Raw genomic sequence first — 25903 nt, 5'->3', positions numbered from 1 at the left:
TCCTCTCCCAGTGTCCTGGAACTTGCCTTCCACCATACATTTCATATTTAAACAAGGAAACTGGCTTGTTGGTATTGGTTGGTTTTGGAAAGAGGTGTGACTTTGGGGTCAGGGAAGTTCTTGTGGGGAGTCTAACCACGTCAGGTGAGACAAATCATTTTTCACACACCATCGGGCATGATGTAAATGTGTCTGACCCAAAATAAACATCTGTCTTTCCTAAGTTCTTTCCAGGCAGGATAAAAATCCCCATGGAATCATAAAATTATGCTCTCAGGTACTTGGTGTACGTCATCGATTTCTGGGTTGCCAGAGTCTGGGCTGCTGGTCATTCTGCTGGAATGACCCACGAATATGTGTGCAGCCAGGAGTTGGGGGGAGGCTGGGCTGACAGTTCCTTGGCAGCAGTGACAGCTGCCTAGCATGGAGCATTGTCATCATCAGCTCTAAGGGAGCTGCTTTGAGGTACTGAAGCGATCATGACAGCGATGGAGCTTGTACCCAGCCTTGAGGCCATAGGAGGGCCTCTGCTCTGCTTTTTTCTAGGGAGTGCTGTTTGTACATTGTTGACATTTTTATGGGAGAAAGGTCACTTCGGTTGGATTTTTCTGAGAGCAAGGAGCCCAATTCTTCCAACCAGGATGACTCTAAAGGTGACAGTCCCATGAAGTCATTATATATATATATATATAGTCATAACATAGAATGACCATAAAAAGAAAAGGGTTTTCCTACATATGGTTCTGTCCCCAATGAAGCTCATTCACTCCTATGCTCTGTGAGCCAACAAAACAGGCACAGGAGAGAGAAGAATCCCATTTACATCGATTGTGCCGTGGTGCCTCTGCCCACCTCCTGATTTCACACATCCCCATGGCAGAGTAACGTCACTTCATTGACTGGCAAGCATCTGTCGGTGCAGTGTGTGAGATGCGTGTGTGTGTGTGTGTGAGTGTGTGTGTGTGATGCCCACATGCTGAAATGAAGAGGGAATGGAAAACACAGCAGTGCTGCTGAGATTTAAAGAGAAAGTATGTCTTTAGTAAAATCCCCTCAGGAAAATGGAGATTGTTCAGATCTGACCAAATCTGTGAACCCACCTGCCAACCAAAGAAAGGGAACTGATTTCAATTGTTAACCTGTTTTGCTTTGGGGCAGGGTTCAGGTAATAGGTGCTGGAAAGGCAGACTCAAGCACCGAGCCCTGGCTGGACCAGGCAACCATGCTACTAGGATCCAGGCTCTCCACCCACAGTATCATACTGGTCCATGTCTTCCTGTCCATCTCTTCCTCCTTCTCTGCTCCACACTTGGGGCTCCTTCCTTTGCGCCTGCTTCTTCTCCCCATCTCCACCTCACCTCCTTGGAGCTGTAATGGGTCCAATGAAAGGTGACACTTGGCAACATCTTCTGACATTAGATGCAGAGATTCATATGAATCACCAGTTCAAGGCATTGGGAAGACCTCGAGGGGACCCCGGTGGTGTTTGCACATGTGTGTAACCATATCATTTCTGAGAAGTCTTCTTGGATAGAAGACCAGGGAATGCAATAAGGAACCTTTTTGACAAATTCTGGCAATTTCGAATGAACTCTTTGCTCTGGCAACTTTGGATCACTTAAGTTGGCACCATGGTTAGGGAAAACATGATGAAGAAAACTATGGTTCTGAGACTCATGTAGAGTATAGTTACTGAGTGAATGATTCTTTAGCTCTGATGACCCAGTGATTTGGCTGTTAGGATTTGTAGCTTTCCTTCTATTTTCACTGTCACTGCTGTGACCTCGACTTCAGGATTATGTTGGTATTAATGCAACAATCCCCTAGCTACTCTCTGTGTTTCTGGGTGCATTTAATACATGATGCATCTCCCTACCAGACAATGTACTACAAGAATAATGCCACTCCCTTGTCAAGGAAACAATAGCTCCCCCTGGCTTGTAGGATCAAAGTTAGACCCCCTCATAAATTTTGGGCTCTCCCATCCAGTCCCAGATCAGAATGTCTACAGAAACTTCTAGCCCACCATATCTTATACACCCCTGATTAAACAGAGCAATCCTTGGAGTTCCCATCATGGCTCAGTGGAAACGAATATGGCTAGTAACCATGAGGATGCAGGTATGGTCTCTGGCCTCACTCAGTGGGCTAAGGATCCAGCATTGCCATGAGCTGTGGTGTAGGTTGCAGACATGACTCGGATCTGGCTGTGGCATAGGCCAGCAGCTACAGCTCTGATCTGACCCCTAGCCTGGGAATCTCCATATGCCACAAGTGCGACCATAAAGAAGACAAAACAAAACGAAACAAAAAACCCAAAAAAACAGAAACCACAAAGCAATTCTCTTCCCATTATCATGACTTCATGCTTTTGCTTCTTCTCCTTTATCTCCAACTATTCAAAGAAAACCATTTTCACATGGAAACCCAGACCTTTTTAAATCTGTAAATCCTTTCCTGTAATTACTATCCACATTGTCTTCTCCCTTCTCGAGTTCCTATCCATCTAATTGGCAAATGCACGGCACTAATCTCGCATTAGCATCTTGCATCGATCTTAGCATCTTATCAACAAGTCTTATCTCTAGCATGAATTCTTCACTTTTATCATCATTAGTCTCCACAATGCCCACTATACCACTCTGGTAAAAAGAACATTGAACTTGCTTAGTAGATGCAAACTACTGCATTTGGAGTGGGTAAGCAATGAGCTCCTGCTGTGTAACATAAGGAACTATATCCAATCACTTGTGATGCAACATGATCAAAGATACTGTGAGGAAAAGAATGTGTGTATATATATATATATATATATAACTGGGTCACTTTTTCTGTACAACAGAAATTGACAGGGCATTGTAAATCAACTGTAATAAAAAAATTTGTAAAAGAACATTGAACTTGGAATCAAAAGGCCAAGCTTGGGGTCTGGTTCTATAGCTGTCCAGCTCGGCAACGTTGAATGAGCCCCTCGGCCTCTCTGAGCCTCTGCTTCCTCAGCTGTAAAATGGAACTCGGGAAATGTTCACAGCCCACTTCACAGAGCTGTTTTCCTGCCGAAATAAAATAACGCGTGAGTGTACTTTATGAACCGTAAGGCCCCATTGTTATTGTCCTTTGTCTATAATATGTAATGTTAAATGGAACCCATAAAATGCGTCAGTAAGGCACTGCGTCATCTTGAGGGTCAAACTGCTCCAGAGCAGTGGTCACACCATGTAACATTTATAGTACATTGTATTTTTCTGAGTGCTTTTTATCTAGAATATCATATTGTTCTCGCGAGGATGCAGGGGGTCAGGCATTTCTCTTCCCATTTTCCAGCTGAAGGAGAGAAATCGAAGGTGGACAGACCCATTAAGTGAATTGCTGTAAGTTATGTAGTTATTAGCCACGATGGTACAGAGACTTCCTTTCTGCCTCTTAATTCCCTGCCTGCAAATTATGGTCATTTTCACTCACCGCTTCCCCCATCACCACCCTGGGCCTTGACCAGAGGACACTTTCTTCCTCTTTTCACGCTTTTCTTTCTCAATGGACATTTTCCTCCCAGGCTTTCCCTGGCTCCTTATGTGGCTATGGGGGTTCCACCTGGGCTCATAGGGATCTCACTCCCCTTCAGTATCGTCCTGTGCACATCCATAAAGTGGTGGTGGTGGTGGTGGTGGGTAATCTAAGAATATTTTATTGTTCCTTGCAAATGCTGCTGGTTCATGCAAGTATTTTGAGGTAGAGGAACCGGGATCAGATAGGGGGCCTGAGTCTGATGTTAGGTCCTAACAATCAGTTTAACTCGGCAGATTTCAGTCCTCCTGAGGGATCAGGTTCTCCCTGGAGACTTGTCCACGCAGGCCCCAGGTGGGGCTAAAAGGCAGGGCTGGACATTGTTTAGTCCCACTTATGGAGACAAAATGCCATCAGCTGCTTAGTGTCTTCACTTCAGCATGACATGTGATTTAACATTGGCTTATTATTTTCATCTTATTTAATTTTTTATTGAAGTATACTTGATTTAGAATGTTGTGTTAGTTTCAGGTATACAGCAAAGATTCAATAAGATTCAATTATATGTATATATATATATATACTTATGTATACTTATATATACACACACACATATATATATAAATATATATACTTTTTCAGATTCTTTTCCGTTATAGTTTTTAATAGACAATCGAGTATAGTTACCGGTACTATACAGCAGGTCCTTGTGTATCTATTTTGTATACAGTAGTGTGTATCTGTTCATTCTGTCTCCCAATTTATTCCCTGTTCCTTTCCCCTTTGGAAAACAAACCATAAGTTTCGTTTCTATGTTGGTGAGTCTGTTTCTGTTTTGTAAATAAGTTCATTGGCAGCAGTTTTAATAGATTCGATGTATAAGTGATATTGTATGGTATTTGTCTTGCTCTTTCTGTCTAACTTTCTTTGGTATGATAATCTCTAGATCCATCCATCTGCAAGTGGAATTGTTTCATTCCTTTCTATGGCCGAGTAGTATTCTATTGTGTGTCTATGTCACGTGGTCTTTATCCCTTCCTCTCTTGATGGGCATTTGCATTGTTTCCATCTCTTGGCTATTGTCAATAGCACTGCTGTGAACATTAGGGTGCATGTATTTTTGTGTGTGTGCAATAACCCACTTTTATTTTTTTTTATTACTCAAATGAATTGATCATATCTGTAGTTATATAATGATCGTAACAATCCAATTTCAGAGGATTTCATAACCCAAGCACACACCCCCACCCCCCAAACTGTCTCCTCCGGAGACCGCATGTATTTTTTTGAATCAGAGTTTTCCTCTTTTCCATATCTATGCCCACAAGAGGAATTGCTGGATCACATGGTAACTCTGTTTTGAGTTTTTAAAGGAAGCTCCTTTCTGTTCTCTATAATGGCTACACCAATGTACATTCCTGCAACAGTGTAGGAGGGTTCCCTTCTCTCCACACCCTCTAGCACTTATTATTTGTAGACTTTTTGATTCTGGCCCTTCTGACCAGTGTGAGGTGATACCTCCTTGTAGTTTTGATTTGCGTCTCTCTAATAATTAGTAATGTTATGTTGAGCATCTTTTCATGAGCCTGTTGGCCATCTGTATGTCTTTGGAGAAATTTCTTTTGCCCATTTTTCGATTGTATTGTTTTGTTTTTTTGATACCGAGCTGTATGAACTGTTTAATTAATCCCTTGCCAGTCACATCGTTTTTCTTGAATGAGTTTGATATAATCTACTCTGAATATTTAATGTCATTTAAATACTTTAGACCAAGCTAATCCCAGTTGTGAATGGTTCCTATTAACATAAAACAACAGAACTTTTAATCACCCAGCATAAGTAGTTCCCTTTGTAATAGTCGCATTGACACTCTCTTCGGAGAAGGCAATTTCTAGAAGAGACTTCATTATAACTCAGGAAATAGCAGGAGCCAGAATTGTCCGACCCCCTACAAGAACCCCAACAAGATCCAAGCCCAATGGGTTCGAATAGCTCTCTTCTCTCTAAAGCACTGTGATTAGGAAATGTGACTTAGTTGTGTGCTTTTTATAACTGTTCTCCAAAAAACTGAGTCTGGAGCATTGACGCCAAAGTTTGGAAGTGTCCCAGCTGATGGGAGCACACCAAACAAGTCCTTATGCTAAGGACTAAGCCAGCAAGAAAGGAACCCAAGAGCTACGCCTCTCACGTTATAAATCTGCCCTCAGCTCATAAACTGCCTTCAACACCACACTTCTTGACATGAGTTCACACCCAAGGCTTTGCAGCTTCTCAAAGATGGAGCATGTGAATAGGCAGAGGACAAAAGGGGTAAATCTGGTGGCGACAGAAGAAGGGTGATTTGACTTTCAGGTCCAGGCTTTAGTGATCTTCTGCTCATTTCATATAGCCTTTATCTTCCCTGCCTTCCCCTGTTCTTACACTTTTGAATTAAATGTAGTGTTTGGTTGATAAAAGTCTGTAATGAGAACAATTGAGGTATAATGAAAATAGTATTGGATTTGAAGGCCAGAAAATGGGTTTTGGGTCCTGGCTCAGCTCTGGGAAATGAGCACTTTTGCTATGCCTTGCTGTCCTCATTTTTTTTTTTCTTTTTTCTTTTTTAAGGCCAAACCTGTATCATATGAAAGTTCCTGGGCTGGAGTGGAATCAGAACTGCAGCTGCCAGCCTACATCACAGCCACAGCAATGCCAGATCCGAGCCACGTCTGCCACCTGCACCACAGCTCATGGCAATGTGGCAATGCCGGATCCTTAATCCACTGAGTGAACCCAGGAATTGAACCCAAGTCCTCATAGATACTAGTCAGATTCATTAGTGCTGAGCCACAATGGGAACTCCGTTGCTGTCCTCATTTGTAAAATGAAAAGATTCTTTAAGTTCTTCAGGCATCTTGGCTAAGCTCTTGGTGAACATTCCTGCTATGTGAAGACTCCAAGGAGCACTTCCCTGGTAAGATAGTGAAGACATGCCATCCAGATCCCTAAGTGGAGCTTATCTGTTTGCCCCTTATTGGTAAGAGGGAAGTGAAAAAGAGGCTGAATCTTTCATGGCTGAGATTTTTCAATAGATTTCTGGAAGAGGGATGGTGCATGGTTACTGTGTTGATGCATGAAACATAGTGGAAGAATCTTCATCTCAGAATATGCTATGGGGGGCCTGCAGTTGGGGCAGGAGGGCCCCATTCAGTGGAACTTGGAATAGCTCTAGGCTTAGGGCCAGCAAGTGTAGCAGGTTCGGTAGAAAGAAACAATGGGAAAGGGCTTAAAATAAAAGAGTGCCAACTGCATGAGTGGTATGTACTCTCACCTCCAATTGGGCAGAAAAGCAGGTAGCCCATTATTGATCCTCATATGGAAAGAAAGTCTAAAATGCTCTTGTGCAGGAATTGCTGGGTTGTCCTAGAGGATGAGGGCTAGTAGTAGGCTGGGTAGTGGGACCCCAGAGTACTGTCCTCTTACTCTGGCATGTTTATACTCCAGCTGAATGCTCCATTCTCTGCTTATTCATCCTAAAGTAAGGCCTTCCATTGTGTTCTACCAATGGCTCAGTTCCTAACCAAACTTCCTACCTGACGTCAGCATTACTGATGTAAGAACACAGGAAACCCTTCCTAGCTATCCAATCTTTCTTCGATATGAACAGGATTCAAGATTTATTCCACATGAGAGGCCAATAAGCACCTGAACAAGAAGGTCCAAAGAGAAAAACTGACCCTGAGAAGGACAGAAATTTTTTAGGGAGAGGAAAAAAATTTAAGGGGAAAAGAAAATTATTCTTCGATGTGAGATTTTTATACCCATAAATCAACGTTAGGTAGCTATGAAAAAGGAATTATAAGATAAGGAACTCAAAAGTTAACTATATAATGGCTGAAATAAAGGTTTCCATCACAGGTCTGAAAGAGAGACAAGAAAGTTTTCTAGCATAAAGAGCAAAAAGGCAGAGAGAAACAGTGCTGGAGAAGAAAAGAGGGGAGAAAGAGATGGCCAATTCATGCGAGGGAATTCGTATAGTTTGATTGTATCCTGAGAGGTGACATATGATCATTAAGGCTTCCAAATCATAATGGGAACAGAGAGAAAAATGGTAGGGAGACAATTATCAAAGAAAAAAAATGAAGATGATTTCTCAGTGTTGATGAAGCACCCTAGACTGCACTTTGAGAAATCTACTAAGTGCCGCCTGAGGAAATGAAAAATATATTTACTTGAATTTGATGCTGGAACAAAGAATATAGTTGAGGCGTTCCCGTTGTGACTCAGTGTTTAACAAACCCAACTAGTAGCCATGAGGACGCAGGATCGATCCCTGGCCTCCCTCAGTGGGTTGAGGATCCTGCTTTATCGTGATCTGTGGTGTAGGTAGAAGATGCAGCTCAGATCCCACGTTGCTGTGGCTGTGGTGTGGGCCGGCGACTGTAGCTCTGAATCGACCCCTAGCCTGGGAACCTCCATATGCTGCGAGTGCAGCCCGAAAAAGATCAAAGACTAATAAATAAATAAATAAATAAATAAAATGTAGTTGATTTACAATGTTTTGTCAATTTCTGGTGTACAGCAAAGTGACCTATATGTATATATTCTTTTTCTCATATTATCTTCCATCATGTTCTATCACAAGTGATTGGATGTAGTTCCCTGTGCTGTACAGCAGGACCTCATTGCTCACCCTTCTAAATGTAAGAGTTTGTGATGCTGGAACAATCTCGATGCTTGGGAAAGAGAAGTCTTTGGATCTTGATACCATGAACCTTCTCCTTCGAGTAGCTCAGAAGCTCTGTGCATGACATCAGGCATGCAGAAAAGCAAATGTAATCCTGGCATCCACTTAGTCTTCTAGTGTACAGTATTAAGGTGGATATGTTAACATAAATTCTGCTTATTGCTTTTCAGTTTTTAGAAACATTAGACAATTAACTGTTTCATATTGTGAATTGAATGTACATGACGATAATATTGATGCAGATGCGGTAAAGGTCAAGCTCAAAAGATATACCCCAATGTGTTTATGGGACATAGGGAAGATGCTAGTATGCTCATCATATACAGAAGAGTGTCAGGATACTGGCTGAAATAGAGGTACAGTATAACAGATAATATATAGAAGAGCTACACATTAATATAGCCTCCAGTCACTGGGAGGAGGGGGGAGATGGTATGAGCAAAATCCTCCTCTTATATAGTGAGAATCAATAATCATCTGAAAACAGGACCAGGAGGAATAGCATATTGATTAGAGTTATGGAGATAATCCCTGGAAAACCAAGATTCAAATTGTATGGCATTGGTTTACCAGGAGCGTAGGACCAAGGACAGGGAAGTGTATGGAAAGGGACATCTCTCTATATTAAGGCTCTTGGCTTGTTACCATGTGCATGTGTTGCTTTCCTTTTTTTTTTTTTTTTTTTTGGACATTGAAAGAGATGGCTTCTCCTCTGACATACAGAAGTTCTGCTTGTGAGGATATAACCGAATATCGAGTCATACAAGATAGCTGATGTATTTGTCTCTTTTGGACCTGCACAAATGGAAATTTCATTTGGTTTAGGTTTCGGATTTTAGATTTTAATGCAGATATGTCTTAACATGAAGGTCCAGTTCATGATCATATCAGTGACATCCTGGCTGTTTGGAAATGTCATAATTCATTATATTCAACACTGCGCTTCTTTCCAATGGACATTTCAAGCCCTGCTTAACTGACGGGAGACAAATGGCACACCCTCCACCCCCAAACCCTGTATGCAAAGAATTTCTTTTTCCTTCTAAACATCCTCAACCCTTTATTTTTAACATCTGGCATGGCAGTTTTTTACATTCTGCCTTTGACAAATGTTATGTGTGTACTTATGTCTCCATCTCCCTATTCGACTGCACTTCCTTTACAGTGAAGATTTGTGTTCTATTGGAAGAGACTGTGAGGTTGGTTTTATTTTTTTTTTTAATTCTTTGAATGTTTATTTATTTATTTTTAAATTGAAGTATAGTTATTTTCCAATGTTGTGTTAGTTTCAATTGTACAGCGAGTCAGTTATACACACATGTTATATATATATATATTTTTTTTTTTTCTTTTTCAGCTGCTTTTCCATTGTATGTTATTTTAAGATATGGATATAGTTCTCTGTGCTATACAGTAGGTCCTTGTTGTTTACTTATTTCATGTTATAGCAGTGTGTGTATGTTAATCCCAAAGTCCCAATTTATCTCTGCCCCCAGTCCTCATTATGTTTCTTGGTAACCATAAGTTTGTTGTCAAAGTCTGTGAATCTCTTTTGTAATTAAGTTCATTTGCGTCATTTTTTTTAGACTTCACATCTAAGTGATATGTAATAGTTATCTTTCTCTCTCTTATTTCACTTAATATGGTAATTTCTAGATCCATCCATGTTGCTGCAAATGGCCTTCTTTCATTCTTTCTTATGGCTGAATATTATTCATTCCATTATATTTATTCATATATATAATATTATTTATTCTATTATATATTATTCACATCTTTATCCACTTATCTGTCAATGGGCATTTAGTTTGCTTCCATGTCTTGGCTATTGCGCAGCTGCTATGAACACTGAGGTGCTAGTCTCTTTTTGGATTAAGGTTTTCTCTACATACAGACTGCATGGTTTTGAAGCCACTTCTAACTTACCTTGCCCACTTTCCAACTGTGTGACTTTGGGCAAATCACGTAGCATCTCCAAGACTCACCCCATTCTCCACATGGAGACAGTGATGTCTCTTTCTAGGTCCAGCAGGATGTCTGAAGACAAGATTGCATGCACAATGCTTGACATAAGTACCCAGCAGATGTGCCATGAATGACATTGACCTCCTCTTGCCCTTATCCCCCCTTGAACCTTCCACAGCATCAGAGACAATTCTTTACCCATAAATGCTTTTACAGTGAAATGAGAAAGAAAAATAAGATGTTGGATTGAAAGATGCTGAAACTATGGCAAAATCCTTTAAAAACACACACTAGCCCTACGAGTTCTCAAATAACCATATTGAAGAGGAACTATCATTGTACTCTGCCTGGTATCTTCATTGTTCAGAGAGCCATCCAGGGATGGAAAACGCTTGAGATGCTCCCCCAAATATTATCTGTGCCCTTATAGTTTTCATTCACCACATATCTTGGTTATGAGCTCTACTGAGCATTGCCTTTCTGTGGAACTGGGGCAGAGCATACAGCCATAGAAAGCAGCAGGGAAGCTGGCACGGAATTCTAGACCTCATGAAGGACCCACTGGCTCTCCACTGCTTCTTATGCTAAGTGCTCACTCCTTTCTCTTGTGTCCAGAGCTTTCCTCATCAAGACGCCAACCTGCTTTTCTAGAGCTGTCTCGGTGATTCCACGGAGCCTTTGCTGAGTGGCCCGCTTACCGAGCACTTTGCTGGCTCAGCAGCATTTAATCATATCCTGATCACATTATTGTTCCATCTGCGTTGCTCTTACCTAGTCCCGCCCCCTCACTAGAGTGTGCCCACACAGAAGATATTCACGATCTTTATGCTTGTATCAACTGTTTACTAACTTAAGACACGGGCTAGGAAAGCCCCTGATGCACCCTGGCCTGTGTGGTTTGCGACGTATCCCCACCAAAGACAAATATTTCTTTCACGACAGGAGCATTCATTCAGAAGCACCTTGGTCAAGGCCCATGGACTTGAAGAAGTCAATCAGGAGACCCTAGTGTCTACCAGTTGAAATGATTGAAGGAAGGATGGTTTTGGCTTAGAGGGCATGGGAGTGGAGGGCCCTAGGTGATAAAACTGAAGCCAGCCTAGAACCCTCAAAGGGAAGTCGATACACCCAGCTTGGGAGGGGGGAAGCAGGGTGTTGAAGGGGTGCTTTCCCTCCTCGGGAGCAGGAAGCGCTTGGGGGCTCAGGGACACAGGGTTAGAAGAGGTAGACGGATAAGACTGCCTGGCCCACCTGCCAGGATCTTGTACCGTCACTCTGCATAATTATTCTTGAAAATACAAACATTGCCGGGGCTGACTGACAAGTATTGTTCCAGCAGGGAGGGCTGTCAGGGCAAATCAATCCAACTCTACCACATGCCAGTGTGTAGAACAGATATAATTTTGGCTGTTAGGGGCTGTCAAAGCGAAGGATGTGCCGTATGTGTATTTTGAAGTGTGGTGTTCCCTTCAGTCTAACAGCTTGAAAGATTTCTGGGGCTTTCCTCCCCTCCCTGGATGTTTTCTGCAAGAAGTTTGGGGAATTTTAACTTCCAAGAACGCAAGTCATTTATCTCATGGGATGTGCAGATTAGATGTAGCCCTATCCTGTCTTCCCTCACCTCCTCATAGCTGCTCTGCTCTCCCTCAAACTGGGTATTAAAATTGGGCTGAGAAGGAAAAGGTCCTTGGCTGCCCTTGGATGTTGTACAGTGCATCCAGGTGGGTGCCTGGTGCCCTCCCAGCGGTGCAGAGTCACCTGGCAAGAGTTTATCTTGTCCATCCCTGGAGCGACCCAATGCCAGGCTTGGCCTGAAGGTTCACCCCGAGGCTCTAGGGAGTCCCTCAAAATCCACTTCCTCCTTCAGTGGCCCCCTGCTGTGATGTGCATCAAAGGTGACTTTTTTAGAAGGTGGTTTGCGCAAAACCTTTCCTCTCTGCTTCAGAAGTTTTCTGCATCCCCCACCCCACCGCATTTTCAGTGGCTTTCCTGGAAATCTGTCCCACCAATTTTCTTTTCCTTCCTTCTCCTCTCCCTCTCTCCCTCCCTCCCTCTCTCTCTCCCTCCCTTTCCTTCCTTCCTTCCCTTCTTTGATGTCTTTTTAATTTCTTACTTTTTACCATTTCCCCTTAACTTACAAACACCCTAAGATCTCTCGTTCCTCAAAATCCCCCCAGCCCCCATCTCTCTAGAGTCACTACTCCATCCTTAGACTGACCTGTCTGTCCCTGCCCTATCCAGGCTCCCGTTTGCCCTTGACCTCCCACTCAGGGGGTCTCCACCCACGTTCTCCACCTCTTCACCTCCCACTGCCTCCTCTACCCCAGGAAGTCTGACCTCTGCTCTCCTCATGCCCATCCATGGCCTGTTCTCCTGCTTCTCTCGTTTGTCCATTTTGGTCTTGTGCTAAGGCTCCTTGTTTTCTGCTCTTGCCTAAAAATATCAGGATCAATCCTTGGTGACAGCCTCTGTTCCCTTTGGGGTCATGGACATGACCTCAGCTTCCCTGGGGCCTGTCACACTAAGCGGTGTGCATTTGATGCGCAAGGGACTGGAGAAGAAAGGTGGGTCAGTAACTAGATGGAGGCCACCCCCCCCGGCACCCCCACACTCCCACACCCTCCGACACCCCCACACCCCCTGCTCAGCATGGGACTCTGCGAGAATGAGGTTCTACAGTTCCATCTGTTACTGGCCTCTCTGCCTCCAATTTGGCCACTGGCAGAATAATCTAATCTGTCCTTGTCACTTTTCTTCCACGCTCAACAGTCTTCTACATAAGACTACAAAACAAAGCCATGGACTCACCTATCATGGAATGTATGTGCTGGAGCAGACGCCTTCCTTTAAAGACGATGAAAGGAAGGCAAGAGTCAGGGAAGTCCTTTGTGCAAGAGTCCATGCTTACTAGGGCCTGAGCTTGTTTAAACTAGTTAGTGTGGTGTTCAAAGCCCTCTGTCATCCACCCTCATCCTCCTTCTGTTGCATGTAGCCTGCTCTTTCTCTTCAGGAAAAAAAACAAGATAAATCACATTTTTTTTTAATTTTATTGAAGTACAGTTGATTTACAATGTTGTGTTAGCTTCAGGTGTATAGCAAAGTGACTCAGTTATGTATATATAACTGAATATATATATACACACACACACACACACACACATATATATTCTTTTTCAAATTCTTTTCCATTATAGGTTATTATAAGATATTGACTGTCGGTCCCTGTGCTATACAGTAGGTCCTTGTTAGTCTTTTATTTTATATATGGCAGTGTATATATATTCATCTCAAACTCCTAAGTTTTCCCTCTCCCCTCCTTTCCCCTTTGGTAATCAGAAGTTTGTTTTCTGTATCTGTGTGTCTATTTCTGTTTTGCAGATAAGTTTATCATTTTTTTTAGATTCCACACATAAGTGATATCATATGGTGTATGTCTTTCTCTGATTTACTTCACTTAGCATGGTAACTGGACTTTTCCTCCTCTTGATCCGTATTTTTTCTCTCACCCCACCTTAAAAGCCCTCTTTCCCACCATTCTCATCTCTTGTTCAATCACTCATTTATTTTTACATGTTCATGTTATTATTTATTCATAAAATAGTATTGATTGCCTAATATGTTCCAGGCCCAGCAGTGGGTGTGGGAAATTACGTCTCTTCTTTAACCCCATCCCCAAAGCATTCTTGAGGAAGCCCATTGATTTTTATGCCATTATGATGATAAGTGCCGTGGACTCCCTGTGTGATGTTTAACGAAAGGGTGACTTTTGCGTCATATGTTTATTTCTTATTGAGTTCTATCATAAGAAATAGTCTTAGGAAATACACTATTTACTCTACAGGCATTGTTAAGGACGTTGATCTCCTGTGTAAAATCCATCCAATATATTCTTTTCCAAACTAGATGCTGTGAAGAATCTTACTTACCATAAGGAATTTCTGTGCTCTTACTTATGGGTCATCAATATTGTATATGTTTATTGTGTTTCTCTCCTGGCTTCTGCTGCGGAGAAACTCAGAGTCAAATTATGACTTAAGTTTAATAACCACATCGGACCCTAGAATCTTCATGTTAGCATTTCTTTTTCTTTTTTCTTTTCTTTCTTTCTTTCTTTCTTTTTTTTTTTTTTCGGCTTTTGCTTTTTAGGGCTGAACCCGTCGCATATGGCAGTTCCCGAGTTAGGGGTCCAATCGGAGCTACAGCTGCTAGCCTACACCACAGCCACAGCAACTACACCACAGCCACAGCAACTCCGGATCCCAGCTGCATCTGTGACCTACTCCACAGCTCACGGCCACGCCAGATCCTTAACCCACTGAGCAAAGCCAGGGATCGAACCCACATCCTCTTGGATCCTAGTTGGGTTCGTTAACCTTTGAGCCGTGAGGAGAACTCCCACATTTGCTTAACCTCTTGTTTTAGCCTTCTTTTCTATTTTCTCTAACTTAGCCTCTTGTTTTAGACTTCTTTTCTGTTTTGTTTGTTTGTTTGTTTGTTTGTTTTTAACTTGAATTCTTTTTGAACTTTTTGTTTTCCTTTGCATGATCACACAAAGTACATGGAATCTTTTGTGAATGAAGCCAAGGCATAAGTAATAAAAGTTATGATAGGTAACATCATGTGTGGTTTTCTGCCCTTTTAGGTTGTGAGTTCCTTGAGGACAAGGATTATCTTGTGCATCCTTTTTACTAGGACCCAGGCTATAGCAGGTGCTAATTAGAGGTTTGTTGAACTAAAACTTGACCCATGACTCGCTAGCTGGGCAAAGCCAAGCACACTTTCTCTTTCCCTTTTCTTCTGTCAGAAGGCTAAGGAAAGGTAGAATATAGTAATGGAAAGAATTTAAACTTTGCCTGTTAGCAATTGTACAAACTGGGATGAGTTATTTAGCTTATACGATCCTCTTCTTTTTACTTAAACCTGAAAATGGAAATAAGGATACCCTACTGGATTGCTACGAAGATTGATAACCCTTGTAAACCTCTCAGCACATTTTCTGGCCCATAATAGCAATCAGCACATGTTCGGGCCCCTCTCTTCCCTCCCTATTTCCTCATTTCATTGGAAATTGCACTTGGAAAGGATAAGTGGGTTGCTCTATGACCACAAGTTAGTCAATTAATGGTGGTGTCATCTGTAAAATAAATGTGACTATTGACCTTATTCAGAGGGATATGAAAATTAATTGATGTTAATGCACATTGGGATTTTTTGATGAAAAGTGCTTAAGAATGGCTCAATGTTATTACATGTTCTATTTCATCATTAATGTTATTTATGAATATTTGGTTTCATCTTGTCTTGGAGTGTTTTACATCTCTGGTTTTAACTGCATCTTTTCCTTTCCATTTAGTCCCAAGTTATATCTTAATAAAAACAGAGATGAAATATTCAAAACATAGTACCTGTCTTTCATACAAATTTATTTTTACAAGGTGAATGGTGAATGATTACACCTTGCTTGAATATGTTCCCGGTGAAATAGACATTAAGATATTTAGTAAATAATTTTGTTAATTGCATGTAAAGTCAAGCATCTTCCATACGTTTGACATTTTGATTTTTGCATTCATATTTTATGTTTATTGGCTATTTTCTAGTGAAACTCTTCATTATGAGATGCTTGATCCATTTCAGATGATAAACGTAAATGTTTCAAGTATTTCTAGTTGAAGAGATAATTTACTAAATGAAATACCTGTTTTCACATTACTGTCAAGAAATGCACACCTCCTGTAGTCTCAAATAGGGGCTTATGTTATGGAGACCAAGGGTTGCTCTTCCTAGTCCGGGGATCTGAGTCCAAGCTTGGTCACCTTATAGCTGTGTGTACCTGGGGAAGTCACTTCACCTCTCTGAGACTCACTGGCTGACTGTCAAACATAAGAGAATCAGGAAGTTCCCATTGTGGCTCGGTGATAACAAGCCCGATTAATCTCCATGAGGATGTGGTTCGATCCCTTGCCTCACTCAGTGGGTTAGGGATCCAGCATTGCCATGAGCTGTGGTATAGGTAATGGATGGGGCTCAGATCCCACATTGCTGTGGCTAGGTGTAGGCTGGCAGCTGTAGCTCTGATTCAACCCCTAGCCTGGGAATTTCCATATGCTGAGGGTGCAGCCCTAAAAAGAAAAAAACAAACAAACAAAAACAAGCAAACAGAAACAACAACAACAACAAAAACAAACAAAAAAGCAAACATAAGGGAGTCAGCCTCAGAGATCTTGAACTTCTCCCCCCATCACAGCATCTGATCCTCTGTGACGGTGAACTGCTAAAACAGCCCCTCCATTTAGGTCTGTAGGGAAACAGAGAAATTGCTCCCAATATGGAATATTATCTTCTAGGGTATATCAACTTTTACCATCCTACTCAAAACTTTAAAATATCTTCCTTTTTAACTGCAGATTACTGGGTATTTGGCATGTATTAGAGATTCAATAAATGTCTCAAGTTAAAATCCATGTGCCAAGCAGGATATATCCATGGGGCTAAGGGTCTCTATGAAACCCCATTACTGAGAATATGGGAGGATATATTTTCTCTTTTAACCTTAAGCGAGTAAAGTTATATTTATTTGTTTTATTAGTTTTAGATTGAGCATCAAGGGATATAGACATGGATTGATACTATAGCCTATGTGTATGCGTAGACTATTTATTTCTGGGAGATATTGATACTGAGAATTTGATTTAAACCATCTGAAACTGCAAGCATCTCTATAAACTACTGCAGCTACTTTGTGACAAAGTGCATTTTTCTGTGGCTGTAAAGTGATGCTAATACAAAACCAGAAATCGAGTCAGTTCTGGTACTCAGGAAGCAAATGACCAAAGGTACCAAATTTCCACTCTGGAAAATTCCATTGACAATAAAAATATCCAGTTTTGGAGTTCTCGTTGTGGCACAGTGGAAACAAATCTGACTAGGAACCATGAGGTTGCAGGTTTGATCCCTGGCCTTGATCAGTGGGTTAATCTCCATATGCTGTAGTTGTCATCCTTGAAAGACAAAAAAAAAAAAAAAAATCTGGACAGTTTTTACCCTCATTTTGGTTGCTATTGCTGGTCGTTACTTTCTCCCTTATTCCACAGAGTAGATTTATTTGCACAATAATCTAATCACACACTTTGTTTTAACTCTATGAACATACCTAGATCAGTCTGCAGACCACAGGAGTTTGGTGGTGTAATTTCCACCACACCACCTAAACCTTGTCTTGATACTTCTTCTTCTTTTTCTTTCTTTCTTTTTTTTTTTTTTTTGGCTAAGTTTTGCTCCAAATCAAAGAAGCCATTTAAAATAGAGTTTCAGATTTTTTGTTATTTATTTATTTATTTATTTATTTATTTACGGCTTTTTAGGTCCCAGTCCGTGACATATGGAGGTTCCTAGGCTAGGGGTCAAATCAGAGCTACAGCTGGCAGCCTACATCACAACCACAGCAACACCAGATCCGAGCCGCATCTTCAACCTACTCCACAGCTCACAGCAATGCTGGATCCTTAACCCACTGAGCAAGGCCAGGGATCGAATCTTTGTCTTCATGGATACTAGTCAGATTCATTTCCACTGAGCTACGATGAGAACTCCTCATTTATTTTTTATTAGTTATCGGGTTGGGTTTGAGGTTATTTTATTTGAGTCTCCAACGTTAAGAGCCAGAGAACTGACTGACCTCAGAGAAAGGAAGCATGTAAACATTGCAACATGCTTCCTGGATAGATTATTTATCATGGAATCTTATACTCACTTCACACAGAATAGTTTGCATCAAATGAATCCAAAGGTTCCTGGGGCCCTTGAAGGCAGTGTTATTCAAAGTGCTAGTCCAGGGAGTTCCTGTCGTGGCTCAGCAGTAACAAACTGGACTAGTATCTGTGAGGACACGGATCCTTGGCCTCACTATGTGGGTTAAGGATCCGTCATTGCCGTGAGCTGTGATGTAGGCTAGCAGCTGAAGCTCTGATTTAACCCCTAGTCTGGGAACTTCCATATGCCACAAGGGTGGCCCTAAAAAGCAAAAGCAAACAAACAATGAGATTGTCCAGAAGAGGAATCAGTGCATTGCTTCCTTCATTAAGAAAGTCTTGCTCCTAGGAGCTCCCTAGTGGTTCAGCTGTTCAGGATCCTGCATTGTCACTGCTGAACTTCCATATGCTGTAGGTGCTCTTCCCCCCATCCCAAAATAAAAACAAAGAAAGAAAGTCTTGCTTCTAGAAAAAGTTAAGTTAATGCCAACATGAAAACAACCAACTCAGATCTCCCAGTACCTTGTCTTTTAGCTATTAACTATTGAAAGACAGAAGAGTATGAGGTTAGTAGATGCAAACTATTGCCTTTAGAATGGATAAGCAGTGAGATCCTGCTGGACAGCACAGGAAACTATATCCAATCCCTTGTGATAGAGCATGATAGAAGATTATATGAGAAAAAGAATGTATATACATGCATAACTGGGTCACTTTGCTATATAGCAGAAATGGACAGAACATTGTAAATCAACTATAATAAAAAAATTTTTTAAACTGTATGTTTGTACAGCTTGGGCAAGCTTCTCCATTCCTCTGTGCCTCGAGCCCTGGGGATGATGGAGCTGGGCCAGTGGAGAGGGAAAGTGTGAGCCAGGGGCTCAGTGGGTGAGGGGCATAGCTAGGCAGAAGTGGTACAGGCTGACGGCTTCCTCAGACAGATGCTTTCAGGTGGCTGGGGCTCCAGCAAGAGAAGAGGAGTAATTACCACAAGGTCAGGTACCCAGGCCTTGGTGGCCCTGGTGGGGGGGGTGGTGCAGTGGGTGTGGCTTTCATTCAGGAGTTGCTGCAGGGGGAAAGCATGGGTGTCCTCAGGCATAGCCAAGGTTTTATTTGAGTCAGGAAGGTAAAGGGAAGTTTAAGGAGAGATCAGGGATTATGGGAGAGAGCCCAGAGGGACCCAACCAAGGAAAGGCATGTGAGGGAGGTGAGGGGCTAGCCTTGGTTCTGCCAAGAAGAAGCTATGGCTTTGTGAGCAATTTGGAGGTGTGAGGCCAGAAAAAGAGGGATGCCTCTGGAGGGTGCAGAGGACTTCCTGTGGTGATTGAGGGAAACAGGAAGTGAGGCCTGTTGGGATAAGTGCTGAGGCTCTCCTGGAAGAGAGGAGGAAAAATTCTTAGCTCGAGAACGTGATAGCTTCAAGGTTGTTCCCCTTACTCTCCACATGGAGAATCATGCTGCTTTATGGCCTACGTGCTCAATAGGGTTGTTGTCAGTTAACTGAAAGGATAAACAAAACAGTATCTGGCTATTGTTTTTATTCTCATTCAGCACATTTTCCAACAAATATTTAGATAGTACCAGCTGTGTGCAAACACTCTGAGGCCCTGGCAAGACTGTAAATACAAACACAAAACTGTTATCTGTGCCCCTGAGTGGCACAGATTCACTTTATTTAGAGAGTGCATGGGCAAAAACCACCATTAATGTAATCTGTTATATCCCAAAGTAACAAATTAATGCAAAAGAGCCCATTTCTTCAAGAAAAGGTGCCTTTACCGTTTTCAGGGTTGGCATGGGAAAACTGGTCTCATCAATTTTAGTTTTGAAGAGGGTGAAATTGTGCCATAGCTTTGTCAATTTATTTTCCACCAACTTTTTTTTTTTAACTGCTTGGAAAGGAAGGAAGGAAAGAAGGAAGGAAGAGAGAGAGGGAGGGAGGGGGGAAGGAGGGAGGAGGAGAGGAGAGGCAAGAAAGAAAGAGAAAGAAAGAAAAGAAAGAAAGAAAGAAAGAAAGAAAGAAAGAAAGAAAGAAAGAAAGAAAGAAAGAAAGAAAGAAGAAGGAAAGAAAGAGGAGGAAAGGAGAAAGAAAAAGTGTAAACCAAATGCAAAAAAAAAAAGTTAAATACTCGCCTAAATGTGCTTAGAGTGTAAAGTAAATCAAGTGGCAGTTTAATTCCCAATGACCATATGACAACCATGGAGTTAAATATTAGATTTAAATAGGGCAGCTAATTCTCTGCAAGAATTACATTCGTCTCTTTATATGGGCACTCTACCTAATGAACACATTTCTCCCCTCTTAAATTCAGGCATGGCTACTGGAGCATGAGAAATTCATATACATTCCTACATTCATTAATAATGTGGCTCATAAAAGACCTTTTGATTTTTATCACCCTGAGTTCCCAGAGGCCCATGGAAGCAGCCATAGCTCCAAACCACATGAATTATCAGGGGGAACATCCTATTAAAGCAAACCCTTCATCATCGCTTGTATTTTATAGCGAGTTGTGTCTAAAAAGAAACTGTATAACATATCCATCAACACAAAATGGATATGGAAACGGTGTTACAGACCTTCCACAGACTCTTATAAAGTAGTCAAAGCAAAGGAATTACTACTACACACACAGTGGAACCCAGTCTCAAGGACAGTGTTGAGCGAGGGATGCAGAACCTGGAAGGATGCACATTGTAGGATGCATTTGCAGGTGCACAACAGGCCAAGGCCAACACTCTCTCATTAGGGATATGTCATTTGTAGGAAGCCAATAAGGGAAATGATTAACACAATATCCAGGCTGTCCTTTGGAGGTCAGCAGGGAGTGGTTACAACCAAGAAGGAACACAGTGGTGATTCAAAAGTACTGGTGATAGGAGTTCCCATCGTGGCTCAGTGGAAATGAATCCGACTAGGAACCATGAGGTTGCAGGTTCAATCCCTGGCCTTGCTCAGTAGGTTAAGGATCTGGCATTGCCGTGAGTTGTGGTGTAGGTCACAGATGTGGCTCGAATCTGGTGTTGCTGTGGCTGTGGTGTAGGCTGGTGGCTACAGCTCTGATTAGACCACTAGCCTGGGAACCTCCATATGCTGTGGGTGGGGCCCTAGAAAAGACAGAAAGACAGAAAAAAAAGTACTAGTGATATTGTGGTATTTTGCAGGGGGTGTTTGTTTGACTTTTTTTTTTTTTTTTGGCTTTTTAGGGCCACGCGTGCAGCATATGGAAGTTCATCAGAGCTGCAGCTGCCAGCCTATGCCACAGCCAGATCCATGCCATATCTACAACCTACACCACAGCTCACCGCAATGTCGGATCCTTAACCCCCTGAGGGGGGCCAGGGATCGAACCCACATCCTTATGGATACGAGTCGAGTTCCTGACCCGCTGAGCCATAAGGAGAACTCCCTAGTGGCATTGTTTCTTAAATGTCATAGTAAGGTCACGAGTATTCATTTTCCTATTGTGATTAAAACTACAGAGAGACGCTTTGTATTTTCTTTTGAACTTCCAAATGGCTGAGAATTTGAACTGGCCTTTGAAGAGTCAAGGAAACAGAGAGGAAGCTGGGAGCTTATTTGTACTTTTTACTCTATTCCTTGCATATGTCTATTTCTCTTGTCAGGCTTAACAAGATGTGCAATTGAAGAGAAATATTGTGGTGTAGAGAAGAAATCATGGAGTCTGTATTCAGGCAGACCTACGTTCCAATCCTAGCATCTCCACCCCCGAGATGTGAATCACTGAAATTCCTACAGACTCAGTTTCCCCAAGTATAGAGGCAGGAAAGGATGCTTTCCAGGGGGGTGAGGGGCAAAGGAGAAGACATCAGTGGCAACAACTTGCAAGCTCTAGAAGGAGTCACAGTCTTTTAAATTCTGTCATTTGGGGGGAGTTCCCATCATGGCTCAGTGGTATCAAACCCAACTAGTATCCATGAGGATGAGGGTTCGATCCTTGGCCTCACTCAGTGGGTTAAGGTTCTGGTGTGGCTGCAAGCTGTGGTGTAGGTGGCCAGTGTGGCTCAGATCTGGTGTTACTGTGGCTGTGGCGTAGGCTGGCAGCTGGAGCTCCAATTTTACGCCTAGCCTGGGAACCTCCATATGCCACGGGTTCGGCCCTAAAGAGACAGAAAGACAGGAAGGAAGGAAGGAAGGAGCTAAGGAAGCCAGCCCTTAGCACAGATGTTCTTGGCATTTCTGGTCTGAACCAAAGGAGTCACTGAGGCTCAGCCATGGTGCCCACATCACCAGAAGGATAAAAGTCAGCTATGAGGACACAGCTTTAATCAGCAGCACAGAGATCTTCCCTTTGGCCACTGTGTCCTCTCATCTTTTCTGCCTTGGGAGGCGAGGGGGCTTAACAGAGACATAAGGATTCCAGCCTAGCTCTCTGCCTTTTCCTCTAGACACATAACTGAGAAACACAAGAAAAGCCTCTGCCTTGTGAGAGGCCTGCCATTGACATCCATCCCCTTCTCATTTCTCCCCTTTCCTAGTCTGGAAAGCTTATAAGTGACATCCTGCCGCCAAATGCAAGGCGGTTACTTTTGTTCTATCAACAACAATGATTCCAGGAGTTCCCATTGTGGCTTAGTGGGTAACGAACCCAGCTAGCATCCAAGAGGATGCAGCTTCCATCCCTGGCCCTGCTCAGTGGGTCTGGGATCCGGCATTGCCATGAGCTATGGTATCGGTCGCAGACTCGGCCTCAGATCCGGTATTGCTGTGGCTGTGGCTGTGGCAGTGGCGTAAGCCAGCGGCTATAGCTCCAAATGGACCCCTAGCCTGTGAACCTCCATGTGCCATGGGTTTGCCCTGAAAAGACAAAAACAAACAAAAAAAGAAACAATGATTCCACTCTGAAGAGCAAGTGATGCCATCGCCTTCCAGCTCTTTGGGGTGGACCCCACGGCAGGACACTGGGCTTCTCCTTTGGTTCTCTGTGTGCAAAGAGAGACTCTGGGGCCTGCAAGGTCAGGGTGCAGCCCACTGACTCCCCAGCCCTCTTGCCTTCACCTCCGCATGCCTCGATTCCAATGTCCATTCTGTCTTTGTTTTACAGTTGTTCAGCACATCAAGCGACATAACATTGTTCTGAAAAGGGAGCTAGGCGAAGGAGCCTTTGGAAAAGTGTTCCTAGCTGAATGCTATAACCTCTGTCCTGAGCAGGACAAGATCTTGGTGGCCGTGAAGGTAAGAGAACGCTCCAGAATGTCTCATTATCTGTGGCCACCTGCATGTGTGTGAGGGTCGCTTTATTTCATTGTGGTGGCTGATTCGGGAGCAGAGCACGTCTGCTCTGGCGGATGGGTTCAGATACCTCTACCTGGACGGACTGTGGGAAGGATGTTTGGGGGCCTATCCCATTGGCAGAGGTTCTTCTCAGAGACAGCCTATCAGTCTGCAGGCTGGGAATGGCTCTGAGCCACCCTTCACAGTCCATGTTAACGAAATTCTGCATGGAGGTCAGTGGGGCCAAGCAGAATCCAACCAGCCAAGCCTTGGAGGCCCCCCTGTCTCCTCAGATGGCTCAGCGCTTGTCCAAGCTCCGCTGGGGCCTGTCTCGTCTTCAAAGGGTCTAGCAGGGAGACTCTGGTTTTCACTTCTCTCAGCCTCTGTGGTGCTAAGAATGGATGTTAGTCCTTATTTCATCCCTCCCCGATGTCTCCAAGGCACCCTTCCATCCCAAGGTGGGTGGCATCTCTGGTGGATCCCACCACCTTAGGAGACACAAGGTTTTGCTGAAGTAGAGAAATGTGCAAGTCCTTTGTCGTAGCCATAAAGTCAAAAAGGAGACTAGGTCTTCAGGAAGGTAAACATTATTGAAAGGGCTAAAATTTCCCCTGAGTGCCTGTAAAACAGAAGAATTAACAAAACAGCACTGAAGCCTTCCACAGATCTTTTGCCTATGCGTGGTCAAAATTTTAAAAAAAAAAAGGACTCACCAAGGTATTGGATGATACACATAAAACCCTCCAAAGAGGTGTATATTTATAAAGTGAAATAAGTGCGAAATGAATCTGGACATGGCTAATATAATAAACTGTAACTTCTTGGCTTAAGATAAGATGATCGAATTTCGCCTTTTTGTTTGTTTGTTTTAGCCAAACATGGCATGTTTGCATGAATGGCATTTATTTTTTCGTTATAACCAGGACCACTTTCCATTTTTTTGCAAAGAGATGCAGATTCTGTTCCTGTTGCACTTAGCGTTAAAATACATCAGTATCTGTGGTAGGAGTGCCTGGGGAGAGAAATCATATGAATCTTGAACTTACCCAACTTGCAGACTAAACACAGTTTCTGTGAAAGTTCATCCAAATGAAAAACCGTGCGTTTGCTTTCCTTGTCATCAGAAGTAAGTAAGCCGGTGACACGGAGACTCTTAGACTCTCAGCTAGGCTCCGAAAAAGCTCCTCTTTGGAGCTTTTTAGGGATGATGCATATACAACCTATCAAATAAACATCGTCTCACTGAGATAAACAAATGGCAGGGGACAGTGAAGCAGAGGCGAGAAGGGGGAAGGAAGGGACATGCTGGAGAGATGCCAGGTCAGGTGCGGTGAGTGATGTAGAGTGAGAATCCTGCGGGGTCGCTGGAGATGTTTCATTCCTGCTGCTGCGATTGCTTCCTCTTTTCTTTCATTTCCTCCCAAAGTTTGTTATTTTTTTTTTTTTTGAAGCACAAAATGTTCAGAACATTTTGGCAGTGTTATATCTGCAGTCTTTGCTTTCTTTTGCTGCTATCTCCCCCCCACCCCACCCTTTTGGAAAAATGGGACCCAAAGGTGCCTCTATTTTTGTAACTTAATAGCCTGAGACAGTGTCAGAGTTGGAAGATGCTTAGGGAACATGTGATCCTGATCCAGCCTGTGTCATAGACAAAGAGGCTTGAAAACTATGGGTCCATGTCTTGGGCCACGTTTCCCACTGATATTTGGAGCCCGTTCAGGGAGCTAAGTCAGGCCTTAGGAAACTCACTTCATGGAGTCACAGGGTGAAATCTTTGAATATGAGACAAGCCTGGGAGAGTAGGGAATCTATCCTAGAGGACAGTGCGGGAGTAGCCGAAAGACCTTGGTCAGGGGGTATTGCCTTTCATCCTTGCATTATTCCTTATTGTACACTCACCTCTGTACTTGCAGTGCTCTTAAGGAGACAGGACTCAATCCAGAGCATCCTTGCTCATATTTTACGTTTCCTTCCACACTCATGCTAACCCAGGATTTCATCGCTTGGGCTAGTAATGGCGAAGGGTTAGCCAGCTGCAGCTTTGTGGAGCCAGTTGACCTGCCCACAGCATGCTCCCCAGCACTTACCGTCAATGAGGCTTCTTTCTGGTTTAAATCCCAATCATAACCCTAATCCCAACCCAAGTCCCTGTAAACCTCCCAGCTTTGCCAAATAAGTGTTTGCAAATTAATGACCCAGGAGGGCTGTTTGTTCTTTAATCCACCCTACTAAAAAAATAAAACTAAAACAAAACAAATCTGTCCCTTGATCTCAAGTAGACAGAACAAAGGGCCTGACAGCTTAAAAATTCATTTCAACTTCAAGGTCTCACACCTAAAGATAAAAAAGAAAACTCATCTCAGTGACCTTGATGGTGAACTTTTGTGGAAGTCAGAGGCTTGGCTTAGGTTTGCCAGAATGATTTCAAGCTTCAGAGAGGAGGCCCATTATCACTTTCTAGAATCCAGAGGCCACAGCTGCACAAGAAACAAGTCTGATCTTTCACGGCATCCGGGACGAATTGGATGAGAATAACACGTGGACTTTTCACAGGGCTGCCTCTCAGCAGCCTGACCTGCTCATTTTTAGGGGTCTGGGCTGATTGAAAGTGTATTCAAAAGCGATCTCATAGGCCTGAGAGGAAAATGTCTATAGTTCCACCCTGACCACAATAAAGGGATTTTTTTTTTTTTTTTTTTTTTTTTTTTTTAAGGAATGAGA

General features: G+C 42.8%; 1 protein-coding gene across 4 annotated transcripts in view; it reads left to right on the top strand.

The window, feature by feature from the left end:
• The window catches only part of NTRK2 (neurotrophic receptor tyrosine kinase 2), a 394884-nt gene that overhangs the window by 277583 nt on the left and 91398 nt on the right, over positions 1-25903 (top strand). For all 4 annotated transcript variants that reach the window (XM_021064645.2, XM_021064643.2, XM_084979791.1 and 1 more), the window contains one exon: positions 23013-23143. In XM_021064645.2, the coding sequence (XP_020920304.1) occupies positions 23013-23143 (131 nt within the window). The remainder of the gene's footprint in view (positions 1-23012; positions 23144-25903) is intronic.

The sequence above is a fragment of the Sus scrofa genome, chromosome 10 (assembly GCF_054392235.1).
Source record: "Sus scrofa isolate SSC_HxYL_T2T_F1_AM1 chromosome 10, Sscrofa_HxYL_maternal_Yorkshire_Landrace_v2.0, whole genome shotgun sequence".
In the NCBI taxonomy this organism is placed as follows: domain Eukaryota; kingdom Metazoa; phylum Chordata; class Mammalia; order Artiodactyla; family Suidae; genus Sus; species Sus scrofa.
This window is presented reverse-complemented; position numbering and strand designations above follow the sequence as displayed.